This window comes from Oncorhynchus tshawytscha, linkage group LG08 (genome assembly GCF_018296145.1).
Source record: "Oncorhynchus tshawytscha isolate Ot180627B linkage group LG08, Otsh_v2.0, whole genome shotgun sequence".
In the NCBI taxonomy this organism is placed as follows: domain Eukaryota; kingdom Metazoa; phylum Chordata; class Actinopteri; order Salmoniformes; family Salmonidae; genus Oncorhynchus; species Oncorhynchus tshawytscha.
In genome coordinates, this window is record NC_056436.1 from 20,959,924 (window position 1) to 20,987,809 (window position 27,886).

At 41.3% G+C, this 27,886-nt stretch overlaps 3 protein-coding genes across 12 annotated transcripts in view; 1 reads left to right on the forward strand and 2 right to left on the reverse strand.

Annotated features, from left to right (window-relative positions):
• Nucleotides 1–326: 326 nt before the first annotated feature.
• Nucleotides 327–6,359, reverse strand: pnn (pinin, desmosome associated protein). Its single transcript, XM_024430332.2, has 9 exons — nt 6,203–6,359; nt 5,489–5,557; nt 5,329–5,406; nt 3,350–3,425; nt 3,180–3,274; nt 2,843–2,918; nt 2,504–2,659; nt 2,189–2,327; nt 327–2,075 (listed from the first exon to the last, which is right to left on the reverse strand). Exons 1-9 carry the CDS (start codon nt 6,313–6,315, stop codon nt 820–822), a joined length of 2,058 nt encoding a protein of 685 aa, XP_024286100.1. The 5' UTR covers nt 6,316–6,359; the 3' UTR covers nt 327–819.
• Nucleotides 6,360–7,124: 765 nt separating this feature from the next.
• On the reverse strand, nt 7,125–11,268 carry gemin2 (gem (nuclear organelle) associated protein 2). 2 transcript variants are annotated; one of them, XM_024430330.2, is made up of 10 exons: nt 10,945–11,267; nt 10,754–10,838; nt 10,554–10,643; nt 10,401–10,460; nt 10,197–10,310; nt 8,342–8,386; nt 8,151–8,219; nt 7,784–7,894; nt 7,569–7,627; nt 7,125–7,394 (listed from the first exon to the last, which is right to left on the reverse strand). In XM_024430330.2, the coding sequence occupies exons 1-10, from the start codon at nt 11,064–11,066 to the stop codon at nt 7,355–7,357; spliced, it is 795 nt and encodes a 264-aa protein (XP_024286098.1). In that variant the 5' UTR covers nt 11,067–11,267; the 3' UTR covers nt 7,125–7,354. The 2 variants fall into 2 exon arrangements, with proteins under 2 accessions (XP_024286098.1, XP_024286099.1); XM_024430331.2 differs by lacking the exon at nt 10,401–10,460 and having other exon boundaries at nt 10,945–11,268.
• A 364-nt stretch (nt 11,269–11,632) lies between these two features.
• The window catches only part of ctage5 (CTAGE family, member 5), a 29,205-nt gene continuing 12,951 nt past the window's right edge, over nt 11,633–27,886 (forward strand). Inside the window, exons 1-17 of one of the 9 annotated variants that reach the window (XM_024430323.2) lie at nt 11,633–11,893; nt 11,992–12,125; nt 12,224–12,310; nt 12,457–13,264; nt 17,415–17,546; nt 17,690–17,805; nt 19,396–19,527; nt 19,637–19,747; nt 19,894–19,965; nt 20,119–20,229; nt 20,379–20,450; nt 20,585–20,689; nt 20,952–21,074; nt 21,833–21,944; nt 24,359–24,405; nt 24,502–24,592; nt 25,223–25,361. In XM_024430323.2, coding sequence (XP_024286091.1) covers nt 11,785–11,893; nt 11,992–12,125; nt 12,224–12,310; nt 12,457–13,264; nt 17,415–17,546; nt 17,690–17,805; nt 19,396–19,527; nt 19,637–19,747; nt 19,894–19,965; nt 20,119–20,229; nt 20,379–20,450; nt 20,585–20,689; nt 20,952–21,074; nt 21,833–21,944; nt 24,359–24,405; nt 24,502–24,592; nt 25,223–25,361 — 2,501 coding nt within the window. In that variant the 5' untranslated portion in view covers nt 11,633–11,784. Of the gene's footprint in view, nt 11,894–11,991; nt 12,126–12,223; nt 12,311–12,456; nt 13,265–13,936; nt 17,234–17,414; nt 17,547–17,689; nt 17,806–18,070; nt 18,163–18,186; nt 18,226–18,736; nt 18,963–19,395; nt 19,528–19,636; nt 19,748–19,893; nt 19,966–20,118; nt 20,230–20,378; nt 20,451–20,584; nt 20,690–20,951; nt 21,075–21,832; nt 21,945–24,358; nt 24,406–24,501; nt 24,593–25,222; nt 25,362–27,886 lie in introns of those variants that run through there. The other 8 variants (XM_024430324.2, XM_024430321.2, XM_024430322.2 and 5 more) reach the window with 8 other exon arrangements.

Here is a 27,886-nt window from a genome sequence, read left to right on the forward strand (position 1 = left end):
TTGTGTATAGATTGCTGATTAAAATCATTTTAGAATAAGGCTGTAATGTAACAAAGTGTGAAAAAAGTGAAGGGGCTGAACATTTTCCAAAGGCACTATGTCTGGAGCATCATGCGTCACGTATCCATTCTAAAAAGGGTACTGGTCTGCCAGAGGGTGTCCACCAATTATATAAAAACAGGCTTTTAAATCAGTTAACCTAAAACCATTTACATTGAATATGCATGTGGTTTAAGTAGTTCTGCATCATAACCAACAAGTAGCATTTAATTACCATTAGGCTATAAGAAATCATTCAGATGTGAGCCATTAATGACAAGAATATGACCGCTTTTTCTTTCTTTTAATTGATGCTTAGATTTCATTGGATTTTTTTTAATTTTTTACATTACTTTCAAAAACAAGTGTCATGCACAATGCAGAGCTAGACATTGCTTTGAGGCAATGGATGAAGGCTTTGGATGAATAAAAAAAGCTGCATGTTACACTTCAACATTACACTACTACCTTAACCTTAACACTGGAGTCAAAGAAAACGCATCCTCTTCACATTGCACCTGTTTAGGAACAATTAAAAACCAAACAATAAAATAAAATAAATCTAGGTAGAATAAGTCCAGACCCCGGCGCAGCAGGGCTGTCAACTGAATGGGGACTAGAGAAAGAAAGATTTGATTAAAAACCCACATTGTTCCAAGAAATACACTAAGGCAGTTAAGTTTCCCTACCCTGTGGAACTCCATTTATGGAAATCCACAACATTTCACTTATGAAAATGTATTTATCAAAAGGATAAACAAAATGACAGAAGAACCAACTTTAACGTCTTTTTTCCTTCCTATCAGACTTGCGATCCCGGTCACTGCGAGAGGACATCTTCCCTGACCGGCAGCCTTCAGAGCTGGTCCTCTTCCTGTCAGACTTAGAGCCCTTCTCTTTGGAACCTTTGGATTCACGACCACTGGCCATGGACGACTTCTGGCTCTTGTCACCACCTCCCTTCTTCCTCTCGGACGGCTTCCTCCTGTGCTTCCTGTCCTTCCTCCCCCGGCTGCGGCTCCTGCTAGAGGAGCTGGAAGAGGAGCTGCTCCTGCTGGAGGAGCTGCTCCTGCTGGAGGAGCCGCTAGAGGAGCCGGAGCTCCCGCTGGATGAGGAGCCAGAAGAGCTACTTGAGGAGCTACTGCTGCCACCACCATCTACCTTCTTGTCCTTTGACTTGGACTTTCCACGTCCCCTGCTTGATTCCCCGATCAGAGGCTCCAGCTCCTTGGGGGCAGCATCATACTGGGCAGGCTGGACATCAACAGTCTGCTTCATTGCACCTTGATCAGCCTCTTGGCTCTGCTCTGTTGTGAGAGGCTCTGTTCCAGCCTCCAGCAGGGGGATCTGAACCTCGGGGGCTATAGATGCTCCATCAGAGACTTCCAGACTAGGGTTGGGCTCTGAGAGCAGGGGTATGGACACTTCTGTATGTGGCTCTTCATCTTCAGTTGGTTGCATTTCAAAGCTTTTCTCCTGGTCGTCTGACACAGCTGTGGGGTCCTGATTCTGAAGCGGCTTATTTTCCTTTTCTACCTTAACCGGTTGCTGCTGTTCTGCTTCCTTCTCATTATCTACCTCTGCCCCACCTATCACCAAACTATCCTCCATCTTCTTATCCTGATCCCCGACCTGCCATTCAGCCTCCCTCACCACTGCAGTAACCTCCATCTGCTCTTCCACCTCTCTGAACTCTATTATTCTAATGTCTTGACCATTTTCCTCATTCTCCCCCTTCTTAGGTGCCTGCTCCCCCTTCTTAGGTGCCTGCTCCCTGACTTTCTCTCCTGGCTTTTTCTTTCTGTCCTCCTTACGCTTTGCACCCACATCCCCCTCTAGTATTGCCTCGTCCTCCATCTCCACATTAAACCGATTACCTGTCGCTTTGACTACCTGACCCGTGGGCTTACCCTCCTCTTGTTCTTCTTTCTTCAGGTCCTTACCCAGAGCGTTGTCCCTCAGAGACTGGCGTCGAGGCCGAGCCTCCATCTTATTCAGATACTCGGCAAACGCCTCGCATCTCTCCTCAAACATAACTGGAAACAGGGATAAAACAAAAACAGATTCAGTGACAGACAACGCAAACCAAGGACGTGTATTATTGCCACTTGTCGAGTGCAGAGGAATGGCTAAAGGCACAATTGCTTACCATTCATTTTTTTCTGCGACTCATCAAAGAGCTTCTGAGTGGCTGAGCACATCCTCCCAGGCAGATAGAATATGGGTGGCTTGGTCTTTGTGCGGATGTACTTGACAATTTTTGTATTGTGCTCATTCCACTCCTCTTGCTAGAATACAAAAAAGTTCATGAGCACAGAATCTCCTCATTGACATGTGGGGAAAACACATGAGGGTTTAATTTCATCTTACTGCAATGTTCCTACTGGTTTAACATTTCCTTAGTTTTTCTAAGGCTACACCATAACCAATAAGATTGAATATTGCTTTCAAGAAAGGTCCTTACCAAGTGAGCAAGCTCCACTTTCTGTTCCAACAGTTTTAGCTCTGTCTGCTTGGCACGCCTCTCATCAAAGAGCTCTCGTCTTTCGCCCTCTACTTTCTTGCGTTCTTGTTCAGCTTGAACTTCCAATTTCTGTTCAATCTCAATGCGTTTCTTTTGCTAAGATGAGATAAAACATTAAACAAAAATGAATTTCCCATTGGGAAATATTCCAAACTATAGCTTAATGGATGGAATCATTTTCACCAAGCATAAAGCTAAGGCCAATTTTTATGCATTTACAGTATTCGAACAGCAGTGATTAGTTTTGATGCACATATTGGAGTAAAGTGTTATCCCTACCCTATCTGTTGCCACATTAGATTCCTGCTTAAATTTCTGTAACGTTCCCATCAACAGGCCAAACATGCGTCGATTCCTATAGGGAAAAAGCAAAAGCAATGACTAGCATGATAACAGTTAGATGATTTATTGGAAATAGAAAAGTTCAATTTAGCACATGCTCTTACCCAGAGCAACTTAAGAGGCGGAATTAGGGTAAAGTGACTTACTCAAGGGCACAGATTAGCACCTAGTCGGCTAAGGGATTCGAACAAGCGACCTTTCGGTTACTGGCGCTCTTAATCACTAGGCTACCTGCCACCCACTTATTCCTTACGCATACGTAATGATGCATTACCTTTGTTTTCCCCTCTCATCCATGGTCTGATCCTGAATCAGGTCTCGACGCGTACGCTCCTTGGAGGTAGCTACTACTGATGACTGCAACGCTGGCTATGTATGGAGAATGGCAAGCAGGGAGTTAAAACATTGAGGGAAAGATTAGACATTCAGTGTACAATGATTTACCTTCTTGACATCGTCATCATCATCAGCGTCACTGTCACGGCGTGAATCTCTCCTCGCTCGCTGGTCACCGGCCAGCCTATACAATGAAGACACGCAAGAGGACAAATTCCACACAAAGCAAATATGATTGAGGATATTTATTTTCGGTGTATTTTCTGACAATTTCTTCTTATTGTAATTATTTAAAAATGAGCCAACGGCTGACTAAAGGAAACGCAACTACACTCCCTAAACAAATCACAATCAGAAACACCAAGCTCTAAGGCCAGGGAGAAAGCCCCCTGCAGTAATGGATAGCAGATTCATGCTGAAAACCAAACAAATTAGGCCTGGCTATATACCCTACATTGCATGTGATTTTTTGCTGTGAAGGTGTATCCAAGGCTGAAAAACATTGATGCAATTCTCTGTCAAGGGTGAGATCTGAACCGCAGTCTTCAGCTCAGGAAACCAACCAAAACAGTAGTAAAGGTATCACCCGATTTACTTAGAGGCACGTCAATAGAGCAACAATGATTTTGAAGTTGCAGGTAGAGACATCACTTGAGAACTCACTTCTGTCATCATGAAGTGCTTTGAGTAGCCAAGGATCATATGACCACCTTACCAGCCACCCTAGACCCACTTCCGTTTGCATGCCACCCCAACAGGTCCACAGATGATGCAATCGCCATCACACTGCTCTTACCCATCTGGACAAAAGGATTCAACACCATAGTATCCTCCAAATACATCAGCAAGCTGGGGGCCCTCGGTCTCAACCCCTCCCTGTGCAATCGAGTCCTGGAATTCCTGACGGGCCGCCCCCAGGTGGTGATGGTAGGAAACAGCATCTCCACTTCACTGATCCGCAACACTGGGGCCCCACCTGGGTGCGTGCTCAGCCCCCTCCTGTACTCCCTGTTCACCCATGACTGTGGCCATGCACGCATCCAACTTAATCCTCAAGTTTGCAGACGACACAACAGTAGTGGCCTTGATCACCAACAATGCGACAGCCTACAGGGAGGTGAGGGCACTCGGAGTGTGGTGTCAAGAAAACAACCTCTCACACAAAGTCAACAAAAAGGAGATGATCCTGGACTTCAGGAAACAGCAGAGGGAGCGCCCCCCCTAGCCACATCAAAGGGACAGCAGTGGTGAAGGTGGAAAGTTAAGTTCCTGGGCGTACACATCACAGACAAACTGAAATGGTCCACCCAACAGCACCTCAACCTCAAGAGGCTAAAGAAATTTGTCTCGTCACCTAAAACCCTGACTAACTTTTACAGATCCACTATCAAGAGCATCCTGTCAGGCTGTATCACAGCCTGGTACAGCAACTGCAAGGCTATCCAGAGAGTGGTGCGGTCTGTACAACGCATCATCTGGGGGCAAACTACCTACCCTCCATGACACCTTCAGCACCCAATGACAAAGGCTGAAAAGATCATCAAGAACAATAACCACCCAAGCCACTGCCTGTTCACCCCACTATCACCCAGAAGGCAAAGTCAGTACAGGTGCATCAAAGCTGGGGCCAAGAGACTAAAAAATAATCTCTCGACCATCAGACTGCTAAACAGCAATCACTAACAGAGGCTGCTGCCTACATTGAGACCAATCACTGGCCACTTTATTAAGTGGATCATTAATCACTTCATACAATGCACTTAAATGTATACGTATCTTACATTACTCATATCACATATTACTCATACCACACTATTTTATACCCTCTATTGCACTTGGCCTATGCCTCTCAGCCATTCCTCATCCATATACTTACATGTACATATTCACAACTTTAGATGGAGTAGTTGGGGGATTGTTTGATTACTTGTTACATATTACTGCACTGTCGGAACTAGAAGCACAAGCATCTCGTTACTCAAATTATCATCTGCTAACCATGTGACAAGTAATTTGATTTGAGCAGAGTGAGTACCACTTATTTTTACTGCAGCAGGAAAAGGGCCAGATCTATAGATTATTCTAACCTCAGAAGGGCCCCTTCAATGTCCCTCTGTTTAGCTGGGGGTCCTCCAGGTCCTCCACCAATGTCGGAGAGTCCACGTCTGTAGACAAGTATGAATGTTACATAAAGCTCTGACAGAGGTATTGACACCAACTGATGGAAAGTAAGGCAAAATGTTTTACCTCAACAAGTTGATTCCTCGTCCCCTACCTCCAACGCCTGGGATGGTTGGCCTTCTAGCTTGGCCAGGTCTGAAAGGAAGGTAGAGAGATTAGTTACTTCTTATGATTTAGCTGTAACATACATAGATGGACCAGAGCTGTAGTCATAGCTAGCGATAGATTTGAGAAAACCTAGCTAGCTGACGTTATATAGGGGTGTTAATCCATTTGGAATGGAGATAGACAATAAATCCGTGTGGAAAAGCTAACTACCGTTACTTCTACTCCGATAAATCTGGACATGAAACTGAATCGAAACTAGCCAACTCGTGGCTAGTAGTTATTAATTAGCAAGCTAACGTTAATGGGAGAATAAAACGTAACTGACAAGGACTGAGTAAATTAGCTTGCTAGCAGAAAAAAATATGATAATATTACTACTATCTCGCTAACGTTACTTCGCCAGTTCAACAATAATGAATGTGCAACCGCAACCACCCAGCTGTCACCTACCGGTAAGTAAAAACTCCAGTAAGCCATTTAAGTATATGTACTTCCATTTAACTAGACAACTACCACAAGGCCGACTCGATTATACAGCACGCACCCTGGTTGTCCACGAGAATGGGAGATGCCATTTTTTTCTTGGGACTGGCGTATTGCTAGATAACGTTAGACGAATAAAGGCTGACACATATAATACAATGTTGCGTTTCAAAATGCAGTATGTCTTACCTCAATTCATTAGGATCCCGGCCAGTTAATTTACGGATATTATCGTCTACATTTTTCAAACTCTCTTTAGCTTTCTCAAGCTGGGCTTGCAAAGAACCTACCGCCACCGCCATCTTAGCTAACTAACAAGCTTTCCTCTCACAGGTCACTCGCCGCAATGCATCATGGGGTGTGATAAACGCGTTTCACTACGTTGATTGACAACTCAAATGCCCAATTGGCAAATTCATTAGCGTAGTTAAACGCACACGTCCATAAATTGTGGGTTACTGTTTTCCGAAATCCTTGGGACATCCCTACCCCAACCATTTGCAATGTTTACTGCAATGGGGGTAAGGACGTCCCAAGGATTCCAGAAAGCAATCGCCACATGTCCAGTATTTTCTTGACGATAATCAAATATTTTCTTTGGGCGAAATCGTTTGCATGGCACGGTGCCCCGGGACCATTCCATTGGTCCTTAAGTGAAATCTCCACCCGGACACCGGTCCATGCAAAACGAACTCGCCCATTGATTCTGACTCGGTCCTGTATATTGTTTAATGAGGTCACATGACCTTGATTTGACGCTTTTTCATCTAACTGTCCTGTTTTCTTTTGGTCAGCAGCACCATCCTCAGACACTTACTTTTACTTTTGGTCCAATTCTCATTTTTGTAAAATACTTCAAATAAAGGCTATAATTCAGGTCATGTCACATTATTAACCAAAACACAGGGCCCTAATAATGACAAATAATAATAGTAATTTGGTTGTTTTGATCCTAAAGTTACACCACAGAAAAGTGGCATTTAAAACATCTGGTTACTAAAACACTCCTTCAGAACAATGGATTTATGTGTATGTCTGATGTCTGTATGGCATACAGTTTTTCTTTAAGGTACATAGCAGTGGTGGGCTTGTAAAGATGAAAACACAACAATTGTGAAAGCAAACATTTTATTTAATTCCAACAATAGCAGAAGTTGAATACTAACTATAATAGAAAAAAAGTCAAATTTCACCATTTATTGGGTACATTTTCTTCACAAATTACCACAGTGCAACTTCCCATGGATCCCAAATCTGAGCATGATGATGGGTTCATAGAGCTACAGTTCATGGTGTGATCAGTTTCAGCCTCAAATCGTGGATTTCACCACATTAACCCATTTAGTCCTCCTTATCGGCCAAGTCGTTCTGATCAAAGTACCTATGTAAAAAAATATATATATATATATATCAAACTTGTCGTTTGATAATCATATCAATATATATATATATATATATATTTGATAATCATATATATATATATATATATATATGATTATCAAACGACAAGTTTTCCTGGCTGTGAGTTTTTGTGAAGTCAAATAACGTAGCTTACCTAGCAACAAGGCAGATCATCAAGTTTAGAGGAGACAACCTTTCATCTTCCTGGCTTTCCTGTAATGGTAAAGAAAGAAAAAATTATACCCTGTTCATCCTTATCAAACATTTGAGCATCTGCTGTATTTGAACAGTTGAATTTTACCCATAAGGAAGTTGGTTTGTAACCTCTCATCTCAACATCCATTAATACCAGCCACTATATCATCCTACCAGATTGGCCCGCACTTCAGAACTCCGTCTGGCCAGCTGTCTTATTAGGGAATGTGCTTCAGGGAGAAGAGGTTTCTCAAGGCAAGCCAGCAGTGCATACAGCCATCTTCCCTAGAGAAGTTGAACACATATTAGCCATGAAAGCATCATGGTTGGGGTCAATTCCATTTAAAATTCCAGTCAATTCAGAAAGTAAACTGAAATTCGAAAGTCAATTCCAAATTCTCTTCAATGCTTTTTCATTAGAGGCCATTTGGAATTGGGTTTACTTTCTGAATTTACTGGAATAGATATGAAATTGACCCCAAACATGGAAAGTATTAAAAATGCCAAATTGTGTTGATGACATTAAAGAAACTGAACTTACCAACTGCGGGACAAACTCTCTCTCTTCAAACCAGTTTATCAAGTACTCCAAAACTGCAGAGATTGTGGCCTAGTAGGGAAGATATAATTGAGTGTCAAACACGAGTACCGTCATTGAAGTCATGATTAGAAGCATCAACTGATGAGGGAGGATTGCAGTGAGTGCCATGTCAATGCTGTGAAAACACTCACCTGATTTAATCTGCTCACTATACTAAGGAAAGGTGGAAAACCAACCTGGTGAAACAAGTGGTTAAATATCGCATGATTAATGGCAAACTCTTTATACAAAAATCTTACATGATGTATATTATCTATGGTCAGATATTTCCACTATAACAAGGGTTCTTAAAGGGGAACTCTCAATCCCAATTTCAGCATTTGCCCAAAACCTTCAAATAATAAAAAATAAAATGCATTCAGATGAGAAGTTGTGGGGGGGGGGGGTCAGTCAACCAAGCCATAGACTGTTCTCTCTGCTACCGCACAGCAAACGGTACCAGAGCACCAAGTCTAGGTCCAAAAGGCTCTTTAACAGCTTCTACCACCAAGCCATAAGACTGCTGAACAATTAATCAAATTATTTTACACTGCTGCTACTCACTGTTTATTATCTATGCATAGTCACTTTACCCCTACCTAAATGTACAAATTACCTCGACTAACCTGTACTCCTGCACATTGACTCAGTACCGGTACCCCCTGTATATAGGCTCCCGATGGCACAGCGGTCTAAGGCACTGCATCGCAGTGCAAGAGGTGCCACTATAGTACCTGGTTAGATTCCAGGCTGTATCACATCTGGCCGTGATTGGGAGTCCCATAGGGCGGCTCACAATTGGCTCAGTGTCGTCCGGATTTGGCCGGAGTAGGCCGTCATTGGAAATAAGAATTTGTTCTTAACTGACTTGCCTAGTTAAATAAAGGTTAAATATATATTTTTTATCTTTTAAAAAATATAGCCTCGGTATTGTTATTTTATTGTGTTACTTTGTATTTTATTTTTTACTTTAGTTTATTTAGTAAATACTTTCTTAACTATTTCTTGAACTGCATTGTTGGTTAATACCTGTTGTATTCGGCTCATGTGACAAATACAATTTGATTTGAACTGTTTCATAGGAGCACCACCAATCAGTCATCACAACTGAGGAAAAAAAACAAATACTTTGACATGACCACCACTGTCATCTATTTCTTGTTACGATGGATGTAGACACGAATATAAATGTATAATCCTCATAGCCTACATGTTTTTTTCTCGTAAAATCAGTGTATAAAATGGTAAGCAAAAACATTGAATTTGGTCATGTGCGGAAATGTGCCTTACTGCATTTTGAATTTAGTGTAAGGTCAGTAGTTTAGTCATGGAAGTACCATTCAAAATATATTGGCACACTCCACTTAGCAAGACCATTGCCAAATTAGTCAAACTTTCACCTGCTTTTATAGTAAGCCTTGAGGTGGAACCCCCCAGCACATCTTGAAGGGAGTGTATTTCATACCAACCCCTCCCTTGAGGTGGGACCACCCAGCACATCTAGAAGGGAGTGTATTTCATACCAACCCCTCCCTTGAGGTGGGACCACCCAGCACATCTAGAAGGGAATGTATGTCATACCAAACCCTCCCTTGACATGACGTAGAGGCACCTTCTCAAGGTGCCTCTACATCACGATTTCAATGGTAGAGTTGAACCACTATGGGGAAAGAGATAGATTTACTGCTAAACGATTTCACTTTTGCAACAAACAGTCAAAAATGAAGACAATAAATGACATATGACTATACTATACTCCAAAACATCTGGTTTAATTAAATACATGTTTTTTCATAAAAGTTACTCTTTAAACTTTTTCAGCTCGAGCCCCAAATGAGAAATGTACCATCCTCCCATGACCCAAATCGTCCTCCCATGACCAAAATTAAGAAAAAAATATTGTGAGACTATAGATGTATTCTCATAACTCGTGACCCACTGCTCACATGCCCAGGGCCCGCTTTGGGTCTGGACCCATAGTTTAAGAAACCTGGTCTAAAAGATTACCTTCACATAATCAAGGCCTTGATCTTCAGTACCAGGGTCAATGGGAGGGGAGTTCAAATAAACATTTTCACCCAGGCAGAACTTTTTCCATTGTTCCTCCGCGTCCTGTTTTGGCTGGAGATAGACAAAACACATAGTTAGAGAGTGTATGTTGTATTTTACAATTCACTTTTACCAATAACAACAACAAAAAATCATAATCACCATTAACACATTGTCATCCAATGCATGACCACTCCAGTGTTGTCTATGCTTACTGATACTCTGCAAGTAGTAAAACATGATCAGAATAACTCACTTCAACCCAACGTGACAAATAAATGGAAATGTATAGGGGATAATAAAATCTATAGTTACCTGTCTTATTTCTGAGAAGTTGCTGACTTGCTGTCGCTGCCATTTTAAACTCGGTGAAAATCCTTGAGGAGCAGCTTCGCAACCTGTGAGCTACCAAATAAAAGTTGACAAGAAATTATACATACATAGTCAGATAGACTGTCTGTCCCTCTAGTTACATTTTATTTGTGGCAGTGGCCTACCTACATGGTGAAACTTACCGACACGTTCACTGATTGTTTCTTTCTCAATTTCTTTGGATCAATCTTCGCCACCACAACATCAGGACAGAGAGACGCCTCTAATCTGAAAAAAAAAAGACAAAGGCAGCGTATTTTTTTTATTACATGAATGCGTGTTTCCTGGGAATATGCGTGAAAACTATGAAAAGACAGTGCTATGCGGGACTTACTGAACCTGTCTCAAATACTCCTGGGGATTTCTTGGAGGCTCGTTTAGATTGAAGTCTTCGCCAGTGTCGCATGTTTCCACAGGCAGAAGCCTGGGCATCAGTTCCTCCACATCGGATTTCATGCTGAAACTCCAAATTATTTGCTCAGTGTCGGATTGATATACTGTTAGATTAACAGGCAACTAATGACACTTGTATTTACTACTGTACTTCTGTTATCACGTTATAAAGGTTGTTTTGTTGGATAAGGACACAAGTCTCACATCAAATTAAACTTTGACGCCATTTTGTTTCAAGTGCGAATCATGACGCGTTTAGAATGTGCCCGTTGCCATGGTGATTTAAAGACAACGCTACATGTGTATTTTGGCATTCCAAATTCCACAGGTCAAGGTCTACAACATAATTTTCCACGCGTTGCTTTCCAACATAATGACCAATAACATATTGTTTTTACAACAAAATATACTACGTCATAATTACTGTACAAATAATTAAAATCACCTGAAGGGAGATACTTCTCCAATAAACATTGATTGTTTGTATTGCTTATAGATCAGCCCTTGCCTTGGTAAATAAAATCATTCTTGTTGCAAGCACTGTTGCCACGTTAATCATTACTCCTCAGTTACCTTGTATCTTGATTCCCTCCTCATTTAGCCATTGAAACATGTTTACTTGTTGAGATGTGACTGCAACAACTTGAAGGCCAATGTTCATTTGGCACAATGGAATTCAACGCAACATGACTATTCAACTTGGAACACCATTTCACCACAGTTTTTTAACTACCCAGTTTCACTGTGGACCATTCTACATGACTGGACTTCCAGGGTCGATATGGCTGCTTCACAGATATACATTTGGACATTTACTATTTTCCTTTTTCCAACTCTAACTTGGGGATTGCTGTCTGACTTCAAAATTTGTGGCGACTCTGAATGTGAAAGTAAGTAGATAACAAGAAAATAAATGGTTAGGCTATGTGCAGCACATATTACAAATTAATTATTCATACATTACCTTATGTGGCTTTTGTGTGTATAGGCTTGCTGAGTCGGGTCAGGGCCACAAGAGATCACAGAGGAAAGGATTGTAGATTCCTCAACTTCAAAAAAGGGGATGTGATATTTGTTTACCACAAACTCTCTGGCAAAAGAGATGATTTATGGGCAGGAAGTGTAAGTGTTTTTTTTGTCACTGAAATCCCATTGAATAACATATATTTTGTTGTATGTTTGTTATGCAATAATGTTTTGTGCCCTATGCTGTATTTCAGATTGACAGACGATTTGGTTATTTCTCAAAAGACGCTGTGGAAGTTGATGAAATTTATTCAAACACAGAGAAAGAAGTGGCCACACAGGTAATTTTTCCACTTTACTACTCTATGAATTTTAGGCCTATTTAATGTATGGTTATACATGTGTATTGAAGGGTGAATAAGCAGTGCTTTAAATTATTTTGTTAAACACATTCTGTTAATTAAAGGTACTCTTATGTTCCTTTTAGAAACAAGACTTCTTCTGCATAGATGAGTATGGCTCATTAATTGATAATGACTCCAGTGAGTGGGACAATGAAGAAAATCTAGTTTCAGAATTTCAGGAAATCGCAGCCAATGATGCTCAGGATTCTAAAACTTCCAAAGATGCCTTTCTGTCCCAAAGTTTTGCACAGAGCAGTGATGAAACAGGAAACAAAGATGCCATTCAGGTCGTAATGGAACACTTCTCTGATGATACCAAACCTGAACCTAGCGAACAAGAAGGGTCTCAGTGGATTGGCTCTACAGTAACTGGATGGCTTAGTTTAGGTGGTGAAAACCCAGATGATAATCCCAAAGAAGACAATCCAGAACAAGAGTCTTTCAGGAGCAGGAAACTTGCTTTGGACATTGATGTGAACCAATTGAAGGAAGAGAAGAAAAATGCTGAAAACTCTGGCTGGTTTGGAGATGGACTGACTAGCGCCTTTGGTTTTGGTCAAAAAGCTCCAGAGGAGGAGAAGCCCATTGAAAAGGAAGTGGAAGAGCAACCCCCACCCTCTAACTCCTGGCTGAATATTGGCATTAGAGATGTCTTACATTTTGGTCAATCTAATCAGGATAAGGTTGAAGAGATAATAGAAGCAGCAGGCAGAGACCCACAGGATCTTGGCACAAGTCAGTCTCATCATGATGCCACAGTGGAGCAAATAAAAGAAACAGAGCACCAGAGAGATGATACCACTGGTAAGAAGGCAGAGAGAACAGAGACACACCCCTCAAAACCTGTTAAGGATTATAACCAAGAGGACCGTCATAGTCAGGAAGAAGATGGTGAGTTAAGAAAAGAAGAAGATGCAGGGTGGTATGGTAGCATCTATAACAATATTGTAGGCCTTTATGGAGAACAGGGTTATGTTGAGGAGGAGGAGGATATACTTATAGCTGAGGATGAAGAGGATAAAGATATCAGCCTTCAGTCAGAAACAGAGTCACAGTCTGTGTTCTCATCCATGTTTGACACTCTGGTATCACCGTTTCAGGCCGATACAACTAACAATTATAAAAATGCCCAAAGTGATGAGGTAACAGGTATAAAACCGGCAGAAGCAGATGGAGATACAGAGACCTCCCTTACTTCTCAGACGGCTATCCCATATGATTCTACCGAGGCTTCTGTAGGTAGGAAGGATGATAATGATGGTAATGACAGCAATGAGGTTCCACATCCCCCTCCATTAGATATAGATACGGTTCAGAGTGCCAATAAAATACTTGAAACTAGCAAGTATATGTCTTTGTCCCACAACCCTCCATTACAAGACACAGCTGGAATAGTGAATCTTGAAGTTGATCCTGAAAAAGCTATAGCTGAGATGGAAGTTGTTGATCAAGAGGAATTTCCCTCCTCTGATCATTCCAAGAAGTGGCACGTTGAGACCGATCCCATAGATAACACAGGGTTTATAAACATTATCCTTGACCCAGTGTTAGACTCAACTATACTAAATGCTGACGCTACAAGTAACAATCTTCTGTCTGATAAAGGTAATGATGATGGGGGACGTTATATTGTGGACAAAGCATCTGAGAGAGAGGAAGCAGATTCAACTAATGAAGTTACTGAGACAGAGGGGATAGAACCAAAGGAAATAGTTGAAGTTGAGAGAGACCACGGGGATGAAGCTACTTTCTCTACAGATGTCTTTGAATATACACAGAGCAATTCCGGACCCAATGCTAAAATTGAAATGTATCCTGACAGCTCAGATCTAGTTCCCCCTGAGACAGTAACAGGAAATGAACAGAGACAGACAGAAATCCTTGAGGAGGCAGACACAGAAAACATGTTAGTGGAAGATTTCATTCATGTCCACTGGGTGTCCCATGAATCTCAAAAAGACAGTGACGAGAAAAACGTCCTGAATGATAGATCTGGGATGACGGATGACCAGACGACAGCAAATGAGGACAGTAATCTGCCGCTAAATGACAGAAATCATACAGATGACAGTAATGAAATGCTGGAGGCATTCAAACAGCTACTTGGAAATAGCAAGTATATGTCTTTGTCCCACAACCCTCAATTACAGGACACAACCGGAATAGTGAATCTTGAAGATGATCGTGAAAAATCTATAGCTGAGATCAATGAAAATGATGAGCACGATTCTGCAGGTAGATTAGAGATAGATGATGTCACTACTAATGAACCTGTCAGTTCCCAAGGAGGTGTAGAGCCAAAGCAATTAGTGTCGGACCCCAAACCAGACAATGAAGAGGATGTGAAAATATCAACTGTGCTCCCCGAAGCGCTTTTGCATGATAGTGATGAGAATGCCCTTAATCACCATCAAGAGAGTCCTGCTGCTGACCTTGCTGAAAATAGCCTGGATGATGTTGAGACTGATCATTCAGCTGGTCAGGATGCTTTAGAAGGATCAGGGATTCCAAATCTCTCTGATTCGATTCCTATTCAGACAAAAGCAGAAACACTGACAGAGGAGCTACCTAATGTATCAGAGGATACATCTGTAATGCATGCTGAGGTGGAGGACATTGACATTGACACTACAGGTATTGAAGTGGTATCCTCCAATCAGAAAGGAGATGACAGTATTCTAGTGCCTCAGAGCCCAGCAGAAGAGGACAATGGGGACAGAGTAGGGATGCTATATAGTCAGACAAGCATGCCAGGTACAGAGGATGCTTCAGTGCTGCAGGAGGTCACACAGACACCTGACCCCCATCTGCATAATGCCCAGGACCCTCACATAGCTGAACTTGTCCTGAACTTATCTTTAGTTGAACCTGTCAGAGTTGATCCAGTCATTGAAAATGTACCAGGAGAGGAAATACATCATTTGATTACCTCAAGTGGGGATGAGGAAAGTAAGGACAAGAATGAGAATACATTAGAGGTACCAGATAAGAATGTTCATTTTGGAGACATAGATTCAGTTTTGCTGAAAGACTGGTTATCTTCTAACTATGAGGAAAGTAATTCCAATGTAATGGAAGTTGTTGATCAAGAGGAATTTTCCTCCTCTGATCATTTCAAGGAGTGGCACGTTGAGGCCGATCCTGTAGGTAACATAGGGATGATAAACATTACCCTTGGCCCAGTGTTAGACTCAACTATACTAAATGCTGACACTACAAGTAACAATCTTCTATCTGATAAAGGTAATGATGATGGGGGACGTTATATTGTGGACAAAGCATCTGAGATAGAGGAAGCAGATTCAACTTTAGAAGTTACTGAGACAGAGGGGATAGAACCAGGGAAAATATTTGAAGTTGAGAGAGACCATGGGGATCAAGCAACTCTCCCTACACATGTCTTTGAAAATACACAGAGCAGTTCCGAACCTGATGCTAAAATTGAAATGTATCCTGACAGCTCAGAGCTAGTTCCCCCTGAGACAGAAATTGGAAATGAACAACGACAGACAGAAATCCTTGAGGAGGCAGACACAGAAAACATGTCAGTAGAAGATTTCATTCATGTCCACAGGGAGTCCCATGAATCTCAAAAAGACAGTGATGAGAAAAATGTCCCGAATGATAGATCTGGGATGACGAGTGACCAGACGACAGCAATTGAGGACAATAATCTGCCGCTAGATGACAGGAATCACATCTCATCAGTCAGTAGCCAGGAAGTATATTCAAAAGGGACCAAAGGATTGTATAATGAGATCACTCTAGAAAACGAGAGAGCACAGGAATTAGGCCTACAGGATAGGGAAACCAATGATGGACGAAATAGCTTTGATCAGTCACATGCAGTTAGTCAGCTTTCCCCCACTGATGAAGTTTATGATGTCATTACTCAATCAGAGAGAACAATAGACCATGATACATTGTATTCAGGTGAGAATTTCCTCTCAGACAGTTGGTCTAATGATCAAGAAGCAACAGATGTAAAGAGCACAATTAGTGATGAAGATAGGCAGCAGGATTTTGAAAACGTGGACGTGATTGAGAAGGTTGATTTTGAGAAAATCAGTTATAGGGATATTGAATCTATTCACAATGTTGAAAGAGAGGGTGAGACTTCCACTTCTCACAGTGAACCCCCTGAAAAGCAAGACATGCCATCAGATCAGATAGTAGGCCTAGACCCCACTCAAGAAGAACTTGTGAACAAATCAACTTCTCACAGTGAACCCCTTGAAAATCAAGACATGCCATCTGACCAGTATTCAGTAGGGTCCCATCAAGAGGAAATTACAGACACATCAGTCAACAAGGGTACTAGGAGTTTCTTTGAAAATGCAATGGACTTTTTGATCCCAAGCACTGACTCCAAAGACTTAGAAGACCCAGAACCAAAGGGGCAAGAAGAGGAGGAACAAGAACCCCCACCTGATCTTCCTTACCTGGACCTCCATGAACCAGAACCACAGTCTCAGTCAACCCCAGTAAAAGACTCGGTGAAAGCCACAGCATTTTTGAAAGAATACAAGAATATCCAAAAGCAAATCAGCACAGATGAAATAACTACTTTGTTGGACATGTTTGGGAAGCACAAATTCCTGTGGCTTGACTACAGCCTAGGAAGCTCAGAGACTTTTACTGATGGCCAAGATGGTGATAATGACCTAGCTATTATATCAGACTTTGAAAGGCTCCTGCAGTATCACATTGATGAGACAAAAACTCCATCTGGTGGAGTACTGGAGGATGAAGACCAATCCAGAAAATTTGTGTCATTACGAAAACTAGAAATACTCTTGTCAAACATAAAAAACAGATTCACCCAAGTGAAAGCACCTGTCAGTATAAAAGACAATCAAGGTACTACTCAAGTAGTATGAGAAACATTTATTGATTTTGGTTGCATGTCTCTTCCATGTCTTTTGCATGTCAATATTGAAAAGGTTAGCAGTTGTCAAAGTGTTATATCTGACAACCATTTATTGACAAGGTCTTACATGTTTTTTAAATGATTTGGTATCATAATGTCTATGTTATCCAGCAGAAACAGACAAGACAAACTGCATCAATGATGATTGTTTCACTCGCAATGAAAACGAAGACCTAACCAACCTGAAAGGAGAACATTTGTCTGGGGAGGGAGACATCCAAACCCCAACACTAACAGACAAATGTAATGCATTTATGTCCATTCTTAAAAATAACATACTAATTATATAGATGAAAATAGTTCCATCTGTGGCTGGTAAAAATATATGATCAATTATTATGACACTCACTATTGTGTTATGTATACCTTTTAAATACATTTAACAGATAAACCTGAGCCTGCAGTGATGGAATATCTTTTTTCTTCTGCACGTCAAGTCACTGGTGATGCTGTTGCTCATATGCTGACAGTTAAGGCTCTTCTAAAATGGCTCACTGTACAGGTAAGAAAGTTATATGACTACTATATCCCCCTTGTAATCTATTGAGATTAAATTAGCTAAACAGCCCATACATTTAAAATGATTGGACTGCGCTATTGATGTCTCCATCATCCTCAATAGAATGTCATATTTTTCCATGATAGGGAACTTCGGTTGTGGCATTGGACAGACAAATACAGCACAATACACATGACAATAATCATTGACTAGATAGCTGGAAAAGCTGGTCCTTTAAAACCTCTGGTATGTGTCTCTGGTATGCAACATGTCATCTGCACTACCCCTATGAGTCATCCAACACTTTGAGGAGTTGTAGTTGGCTCTGGCTTCGGTGACAAGGCTTTTCCCCGCACTATGGTAATGCAATAATAACATGACTTTAAATTGAGAATACAAATGGAGGTTCAGGATGTTGACCAGGTGAGTAAAGGGTAGTGTTTTGGACACTGGGGACAGCACTGAAAAGCTACAGGAAAGGTCAACACCCAACCAACAACAACAACTTGGCCTACTCTGATAGGGAAAGGCAGTTGACAGCAGAGGGACTTTGGTGACAATCTGTCTCAGCTGGAGAAAAAGGTCAATTTTTCCTTGACTATTTAAGAATAGCGATGGAGGTTGACGAATATGTGTTGTTTTCCCACAATTTGCATGTTTCGTCAGGTTCAGTGTTACTTTAAATACGCCTCAGTCTGCCAGTGTGGCGTTCTACGATTGGTGACGTTGAGAATATACCAACTCAACGTTAGGCAGGAAGTGGGAGTGTTGTAACAATTACAAATAACTCTTTTGATTGAAAAGTCAGATAACATATATTATTGTGTAGGATTACAATTATATAAATCAATAAATATTCGTTTTAGGGAAAAATAACCGAAAGTGAGTCGTTTAAGTGAATTTGGCGTGCATAAAATAGCAACAACCTCCACCGTACGTTTCAGCGTCATGACGTTACCCGCTACTACTATGAGGTCCAAGTAACAGCTGAGCATTCGTTTTTTTCAATGTTAGCTAACATAATCCTGAAAATAATATTTAAATGAAATATTCGACAAATGGAAGATCAAACAAGTGGCGAGACAGTCGCTACTCAAGTGACTGATTTCAAAATGACAGCAAGGACCTATTACACTATTGCCTTGGAGAAAGCGAACGATGTGAGTCACGTGTCATTATATCTTACGTTAACTTGGACCCATCACTGCTAAAAACATCAACTGGTGTTATCAAGCAAGCTAGCCAACTAACGTTACTACATCATTTAATTCGTCAGAAAAGGCTTATCTAGCCAATGTCTCGTGCCTTGTTGGCTATGAGAGCACTGTTGCCTGGTAAGCTAGCTAAATACTTAGCTAGATAACTAGCTAACGGTTGTAGTTAGCTATCTATCTAAGTAGCTGGCTAGCTAGTTAGCGTATTGAGGCTCCTAAAAGCATTGACAATCACTTTACGTTTGAACTGTCATGTATCCACAATCCAGGGCCTGAAACAAAAATCTATAGCAGATCTATAATGATTCTAAGTTATTTCTCTGATTTAGTTGATACTTTTTCAAAATTAGTATTATTATTATTATTTTTTCCTACCTAGGTCCTGTCATCCCTTCCTGATGACATAAAGCCAGGTCCTAACCTGTATGGACTGCCATGGGAAGCGGTCATCGTCACTGCCTTACTAGGGTTGGGCACCCTCCTATTGTTCAGCTGCAGGTTCTACCAATGTGTAAGTTGGCATATTATTATCAGCATGCAAGTATAGGGATGAACAACCACATTCTTAATTTTGATTGGAGAGTGACCAAGCTCACAAAATTGTTCCATTGTTTCCACAGATAAAGAGCAGACTGTATTCAAGCAAAGAGAGGCGGATGGGCCTGAAGGTGGCTGAACTATTAGATGAAAAGTGCAAAGTCCTTGAGACTTTGCGTGAGGTTCAACAAAATGTGAGGCCTATGTCAAATAATCCTGTGTGTGACAGACTAGATTTGCAAACTATTCAATGCAATTCCCTTTGAAATTACATGTTTTGTATGGATCTGTGTGTTATGAATGCCTTTGCTACTGTTTGTTTATTTCTGTACCTTTTTAGTATGAAGAACTGGAAACTGCCCTGCGGAATAGTGGTGTTTTGGCTCATGTCGCAGAGAGAGAGAATCTGGAGGTAAGACAGGGATACTACATGGTATGATTGTTCTCAATACTGAAGAGACATTCCCATATATCACAGCTAAATAACACTGCCAAGTAGTATAAAAGGACTCGGTGTGCGTGTGACTTTCAAGTCCCAGTAAAACTATAATGGTGTCCTCCTCAGGTGATGTCCCAGAGGCTGAAACAGTCAAATACACAGCTTGGAAATGATATAGAAAAGTTAAAGGAGGACCTGAATATCCAAAGAGCGAGGAGGTTGCAGCAGGAGGAGACAGTGAGTTTGACTTAGGACTTTTTTCTCATCCCCTTTTCCTGTGTTTTGATGTTTATGCTTTGACATGTTTCAGCTATTGTTATTATTTTCCTCTTTGCTCTCATATTTCAGTTTGTTTTTGAGATATGGTGTTGTGTGCAATTCTTCAGATTGCAGATATGCAGTTAACCTTGAAAACCTTAGAAGAAGAAACCAGGGACCTCAAGTCCCAGACAGAACAGGTAAAGTCTGATGTCCCCATTACAATGTTATATATTATGAACAAAATGTTAATTGTAATTCCTTCCCATAATGCATTTTAAATCTGACACAGTCAGAGCCAGGTTAGATGTAACTCATTCTGTTATCATTTCAGGCACAGACAACCCTGAAAATATTTGACATGAACAGTGAAAGGAATCAGAATAATCTGGAGGCAGCAAAAGAAGAGAAGGTGTTGCTCCAGGAGAAAAATGGCCAGGTATGTAACCTGACATCTAAAATGTCACTTTTCATCTATATCTAGGCCTATTCACAAATCAGAGCCATAGATACAGTATCTATGTGGGTGGCTCTGTCACTAATAGTGGTGTATACTCCAGTTCCATACCAGCCTTTGTTGCCATTAATGCAAAACAAAGCATTTGAAGTTTATTGTTACACAAAGAACCTGTATGGGTTGTCCTAAGCAGAAAGAGTCTTATAGTCTGGTGGGGTCCTCACCCTCTCCCCTCTTCCCACAGCTGGTCCAGGAGGCAGAGGGCTGGGGGGAGCGGATGAGTGAGCTGGAGGAGGAGATGAGGATGTGTGAGAGCTCCTACACTGGAATGCTGCAGGATGCTACCAACAAAGATGAGCGCATCAAGGTTTGCATTCATATTACTGCACTGGCAAAAACCACATGTCTAAAACAAATATTTGTGTACCGTGCCCTGTACTGGAAAAACCAGTCAACACCCACTATGAAGATTACTTGGGGTTTCAACTGACCATAAGTTAAACACCCTAAATGACTCAACCTATTTGAGGCTATGATAATCTTCATAATGGAAATCCTTTATTGCTTGTTATTTAATTATAAATTGTATGTACTGTGTTTTGTTGTGTATGTATGTATGTATGTGGACACCCCTTTTGAATTAGTGGATTTGGCTATTTCAGCCACACCTGTTGCTGAAAGGTGTATAAAATTGAACGCACAGCCATGCAATCTCCATAGACAAACATTGGCAGTAGAATGGCCTTACTGAAGAGCTTAGTGACTTCCAACGAGGCACTGTCATAGGATAGCACCTTTCCAACAAGTCAGTAAGTCAAATTTCTGCCCTTGGTTTGTCAAGATTGGTGTGGAAGAACTTTACTGGCCTGTACAGAGCCCTAACCTCAATCCCATCAAACACATTTTGGATGAATTGGAACAGAAGAGTGGAGGCTGTTAGAGCAGCAAAGGGGGGGACCAACTCCACGTTAACGCCCATGATTTTGGAATGAGGTGTTCAACAAGCAGGTGTCAAAGTACTTTTGGACATGTAGTGTGTGTTCTGTTGCATGTATACAACACATGAAGTTCTCAAGACTAAAATAAAGTTTGAGTTTGAATGGTAAAGCCTTCTCTCTCCATCAGTCCTTGACAGACTGCCTGTTGAAGATGAAGGACTGGGACTCGGTGCTGGAGGACGGCGCCAACAGAGAGGAGAGGAGTGGGACACAAGGGACAGAGAATGGAGAAGGACAAGGTGAGATTCTCTTGATGTTCACAAGGCTGACCCCATTTTATTTTTATTTAACCAGGTAGGCCAGTTAAGAACAAGTTCTCATTTACAACTGCAACCTGGCCAAGATAAATTCAAGCAGTGCGACATAAACAGAGTTACACATGGAATAAACAAACGTATAGTTAATAACACAATATAAAAAATCATGTTCAGTGTGTGCAAATGAGGTAAAGTAATAAATAGGCTGTCGTGGCGAAGTAATTACAATTTAGCAATTAAACACTGGAGTGATAGATGTACAGAAGATAAATGTGCAAGTAGAGATACTGGGTGCAAAGGAGCAAAATAAATGACAGTATGGGGATGAGGTAGTTGGATGGGCTATTTACAGATGGACTATGTACAGGTGCAATGATCTGTGAGCTGCTCTGACAGCTGATGCTTAACGTTAGTGAGGGAGATATGAGTCTCCAGCTTCAGTGATTTTTGTAATTCGTTCAAGTCATTGTCAGCAGAGAACTGTAAGGAAAGGCGTCCAAAGGAGGAATTGGCTTTGGGGGTGTCGTGACATTGTATTAGTTAACGTGACGACTGTTGCTCATCGAATGATTAAAGGTTTTTAATTGCGTGATTAACTGAATCAAGCAATTATTAACCTGGGGCACCATGGGAAAAGTTGTTTTATTGAGTTTCTGTTTCCCAAATTAACTCAAAGAATATCAGAATATCGATTTCACAACAGCCGCTAATTAACCAGTTACCTCTACAGTCTTGCTCTGAACGTCGCATAATCCGGGAATCTGCACGGACCCGGGTCTCACCAATGAGTTCGTACCACACCAATCTTAGTTGAGTATTTATTTACTAGAAAGCTAAAATGATGATAAAAGATACACATACACAAAAACACATTCTAGGCTATTGATTAGGACTTAGTATAACGGGCCAACACACTATGGCGCGTGTTACCCAAAATGGGGATTTAAAAGAGAGCGAAAAAGAAAGTACACGGGAGACATACATTTGGGTGAATTTGTCAACTATGCTTATTCTAACCGTAGCCTTGCCCCAAACTGCTGCTCTTATGGGTCAGAATATAATGATGTAATTACGTGGGGAAGGACTCCGTGGATTCTCCGCGTGGACCTTTCAGGCTGCTCAATGACGCACTTCTCCGGCGCAACTCTGGTCGTCCTCACGATGTCAGTGTCCTTTGGGCATACCAAGTTAAGAGGCAAGGTCTAGATTTTACTCAAATCCAATTTTAGACTACTAACTTCACATTTCATCTTTACCAAAACATTCTCTTTGATTTGGACATTTTCCATACAATGTATTAACATCAAACATATACTAGGTAAACTTTTGACGTTACAATGTTTTCGTAATAACGTCATCTATTAATAACAAAACAAAAATGACATTTTCATATTCCATCTATCGTCATGACCACCATTGTGGCTGACGGAAACCAATGTTCCAAAGTCCCTTTATTTCATGTTTAAGGTTCTCCATAGTAACAGGACAAAAGGAATTTGTCTGTGGCCTAAGAGTTACCAGGGGCGTGAGGGGTCATAAAACCCCCACATCTTCAGACCCCTAGATCTCTCCTCCTATGTTGGGGTTGAGAGATAATCTGTAGGGTTGTGGTCTCCTGTAACCTGACCTGATCAGGACAGTCATGACAGTGGTGACCAGTGAAATATACCTGCTGGAGCGTGTGCTACAGGTGGGTGATGCTATGGTGACCAGTGAGCTGAGATAAGACTGGGCTTTACCTAGCAAAGACTTGTAGATGACCTGGAGCCAGTGGGTTTGGTGACGAATATGATGCGAGGGCCAGCCAAAGAGGACATACAGGTCGCAGTGGTGGGTAGTATATGGGGCTTTGGTGACAAAACGGATGGCACTGTGTTAGACTGCATCCAATTTGCTGAGTAGAGTGTTGAAGGCTATTTTGTAAGTGACATCGCTGAAGTCTAGGATCGGTAGGATGGTCAGTTTTACAAGGGTATGTTTGGCAGCATGAGTGAAGGAGGCTTTGTTGTGAAATTGGAAGCCGATTCAATTTTGGATTGGAGATGCTTAATGTGAGTCTGGAAGGAGAGATTACAGTCTAACCAGACACTTAGGTAGTTGTCCACATATTCTAAGTCAGAACCGTCCAGAGTAGTGATGCTGGGCAGGTGCGGGCAGCGATCGGTTGAAGAGCATGCATTTAGTTTTACTTTAATTAAGAGCGGTTGGGAGGCCACGAAAGGAGAGTAAGGCATGGTCAGCAGGCTTTTGCTCACCATCTCTTTGGATCATTATGCACAGCCATCATTGGACTTTAAATTTATTTTTAAGGAGTCAAGATATTGACTGAGGGATGTGTCTCTACATATGTGTCTTCCCAGATTTAACTTATTTGTTTGTATTTTTTTGGTCCACAGATAACCATCAACGACGAAGAATACAGAAACTCATTCATGCAGCCAAGGTATGTCTTCTCTTCAACAACTGAAATTATGGCTTAAAAACAAAACTCTTATCAGCGATAAATGGAAGATATGAGACTTTTTTTTCTTCTCTTTAGATGAATGCAGACTTGAAGTCGGTGGATGAAGACAAGGATAGGGTGTTTGCTAAGCTAGCAGATGAAGTCAAGGCCAAGGAGGACCTCCAAGGTAAGCAGAGTAGTCAGCTGTTCAATAGTAATTCCTCTGATCACGGTGGGTAACAAAACAACGTTTGTTTTATAATGTACATAAATGTAGGTCTATTGAAAGATGCTTCAATAGCTGTTTTCATGATAACAGACAATTTTTACATTTTGGTAATTTAGCAGATGCAATTATCCAGAGCGACTTACAGTTAGTGCATTAATCTTAAAATAGCTAGGTGAGAACCACATATCGCATTCATAGTAAGTAAACGTTTTCCTCAATTAAGTAGCTATTAGCAAAGTCAGTGCAAGTAAGAAAAGCCAAATACTAGGGTTAGTTCAAGAAAAGCGAGGGTGTTTTGGGAATAATCAAGATGTAAAGACAAATGGTCGGTTTCCCAGACACAGATTAAAGGGATACTTAGCATTACTAGTAGATACCCATAGACTTCCAGTTATTGCACTAAAGCTAGTTAGCATTGGTTCGTGAAACTACCTCAAACTTCCTTCATACTAGACAGATTACATAAAACTGGTATCCACAAGTTCATCTGACTTTGGGGAAGTCGATTTAAAGGGCCTCATTACCAAAATCCCAAAGTATCCCTTTGAGCCTAGACCTGGATTTAACAGCTTTACTGTTGTGTTGCAGAGGGGATTAAGAAACTGGAGAATGAGAAGGCCTCTCTGCAGACAGACAGTGAGAAGTACACGGGCCAGGTGCAGAAACTCCAGCAGAAACTGCAGATCATGACAGAGATGTACCAGGAGAATGAGCTCAAACTACACAGGTACTGTACGGGAGCCACACCAACGCTGACCCAAATGCACAGCTTCATCTATAAACATTCAAATCGAATAACATTTTATTGGTCACATACACGTGACTGGCAGATGTTATTGCGGGTGTAGCGCAATTCTTGTGCTTCTAGCTCTGACAGTGCAGTAATATCTAACAAGTAATATATAAGAAATTACACAACATATACACACATCTAAGTAGGAATGAATTAAGACTATATACATATGGACGAGCGATGTCAGAGCGGAACGGATACAGTAGAATAGTATAGAAAAACAGTATATACATATGAGATGAGTAATGCAAGATATATAAGAATTAAGTGTCTAAGATGCCGTAGAATAGTATAGAATACAGTGGGGCAAAAAAGTATTGTCAGCCACCAATTGTGCAAGTTCTCCCACTTAAAAAGATGAGGCCTGTAATTTATCATAGGTACACTTCAACTATGACAGACAAAATGAGAAAAAAAATCCAGAAAATCACATTGTAGGATTTTTAATGAATTTATTTGCAAATTATGGTGGAAACTTTTGTTATTGACCAAATACTTATTTATCTCAATACTTTGTTATATACCCTTTGTTGGCAATGACAGAGGTCAAATGTTTTCTGTAAGTCTTCATAAGGTTTTCACACACTTGCTGGTATTTTGGCCCATTCCTCCATGCAGATCTCCTCTAGAGCAGTGAGGTTTGGGACTGTTGCTGGGCAACACGGACTTTCAACTCCCTTCAAAGATTTTCTATGGGGTTGAGATCTGGAGACTGGCTCGGCCACTCCAGGACCTTGAAATGCTTCTTACGAAGCCATTCCTTCGTTGCCCGGACGGTGTGTTTGGGATCATTGTCATGCTGAAAGACCCAGCCACGTTTCATCTTCAATGCCCTTGCTGATGGACGGATGTTTTCACTCAATCTCACAATACATGTCCCCATTAATTCTTTCCTTTACACGGATCAGTCGTCCTGATCCCTTTGCAGAAAAACAGCCCCAAAGCATGATGTTTCCACCCCCATGCTTCACCGTAGGTATGGTGTTCTTTGGATGCAACTCAGCATTCTTTGTCCTCCAAACACGACGAGTTCTATTTTGGTTTAATCTGACCATATGACATTCTCCCAATCTTCTGGATCATCCAAATGCTCTCTAGCAAACTTCAGACGGGCCTGGACATGTACTGGCTTAAGCAGGGGGACACGTCTGGCACCGCAGGATTTGAGTCCCTGGCGGCGTAGTGTGTTACTGATGGTAGGCTTTGTTACTTTGGTCCCAGCTCTCTGCAGTTCATTCACTAGGTCCCCCCGTGTGGTTCTGGGATTTTTGCTCACCGTTCTTGTGATCATTTTGACCCCATGGGGTGAGATCTTGCGTGGAGCCCCAGATCGAGGGAGATTATCAGTGGTCTTGTATGTCTTCCATTTCCTAATAATTGCTCCCACAGTTGATTTCTTCAAACCAAGCTGCTTACCTATTGCATATTCAGTCTTCCCAGCCTGGTGCAGGTCTACAATTTTGTTTCTGGTGTCCTTTGACAGCTCTTTCTTCTTGGCCATAGTAGAGTTTGGAGTGTGACTATTTGAGGTTGTGGACAATACTGATAACAAGTTCAAACAGGTGCCATTAATACAGGTAACGAGTGGAGGACAGAGGAGCCTCTTAAAGAAGAAGTTACAGGTCTGTGAGAGCCAGAAATCTTGCTTGTTTGTAGGTGACCAAATACTTACTTTCCACCATAATTTGCAAATAAATTCATAAAAAATCCTACAATGTGATTTTTCTGGATTTTTTTCCCTCATTTTGTCTGTCATAGTTGAAGTGTACCTATGATGAAAATTATAGGCCTCATCTTTAAGTGGGAGAACTTGCACAATTGGTGGCTGACTAAATACTTTTTTGCCCCACTGTACATATGAGATGTGTAATGCCAGATATGTAAAACATTATTCAAGTGACTAGTGTTCCATTCCTTAAAGTGGCCAGTGATTCCTAGTCTATACCTATAGGCAGCAGTCTCTAATGTGCTAGTGATGGCTGTTAGAAGCTGTTTTTCAGTCTCTCGGTCCCAGCTTTGATGCACCTGTACTGACCTCGCCCTCTGGATGATAGCGGGGTGAACAGGCAGTAGCTTCGGGTGGTTGATGTCCTTGATGATATTTTTGGCCTTCCTTACTCCCCGTTCAAAAAATGTAGAACCAAGAAACCGATATAGCCCTTGGTTCACTCCAGACCTGACTGCCCTTGACCAGCACAAAAACATCCTGTGGCGTACTGCATTAGCATCGAATAGCCCCCATGATATGCAACTTTTCAGGGAAGTTAGGAAACAATATATACGGGCAGTATGGAAAGCAATAAACAAGTTCTGGGACACTGTAAAGTCCATGGAGAATAAGAGCACCTCCTCCAGCTGCCCACTGCACTGAGGCTAGGAAACACTGTCACCACTGATAAATCCACAATAATTGAGAATTTCAATAAGCATTTTTCTACAGCTGGCCATGCTTTCCACCT

Coding starts and splice junctions, on each gene's coding strand:
- pnn (XM_024430332.2), bottom strand. CDS start 6,315: ATGGCGGTGGCGGTAGGTTCTTTGCAAGCCCAGCTTGAGAAAGCTAAA. Junction 5,558..6,202: donor CGGGATCCTAATGAATTGAG/GTAAGACATACT, acceptor CCTTCCTTTCAG/ACCTGGCCAAGCTAGAAGGC. Junction 2,660..2,842: donor CTAATGTGGCAACAGATAGG/GTAGGGATAACA, acceptor ATCTCATCTTAG/CAAAAGAAACGCATTGAGAT.
- gemin2 (XM_024430330.2), bottom strand. CDS start 11,066: ATGAAATCCGATGTGGAGGAACTGATGCCCAGGCTTCTGCCTGTGGAA. Junction 10,839..10,944: donor GAGTATTTGAGACAGGTTCA/GTAAGTCCCGCA, acceptor TTTTTTTTTCAG/ATTAGAGGCGTCTCTCTGTC. Junction 8,387..10,196: donor AAGGCCTTGATTATGTGAAG/GTAATCTTTTAG, acceptor TTGTTTCACCAG/GTTGGTTTTCCACCTTTCCT.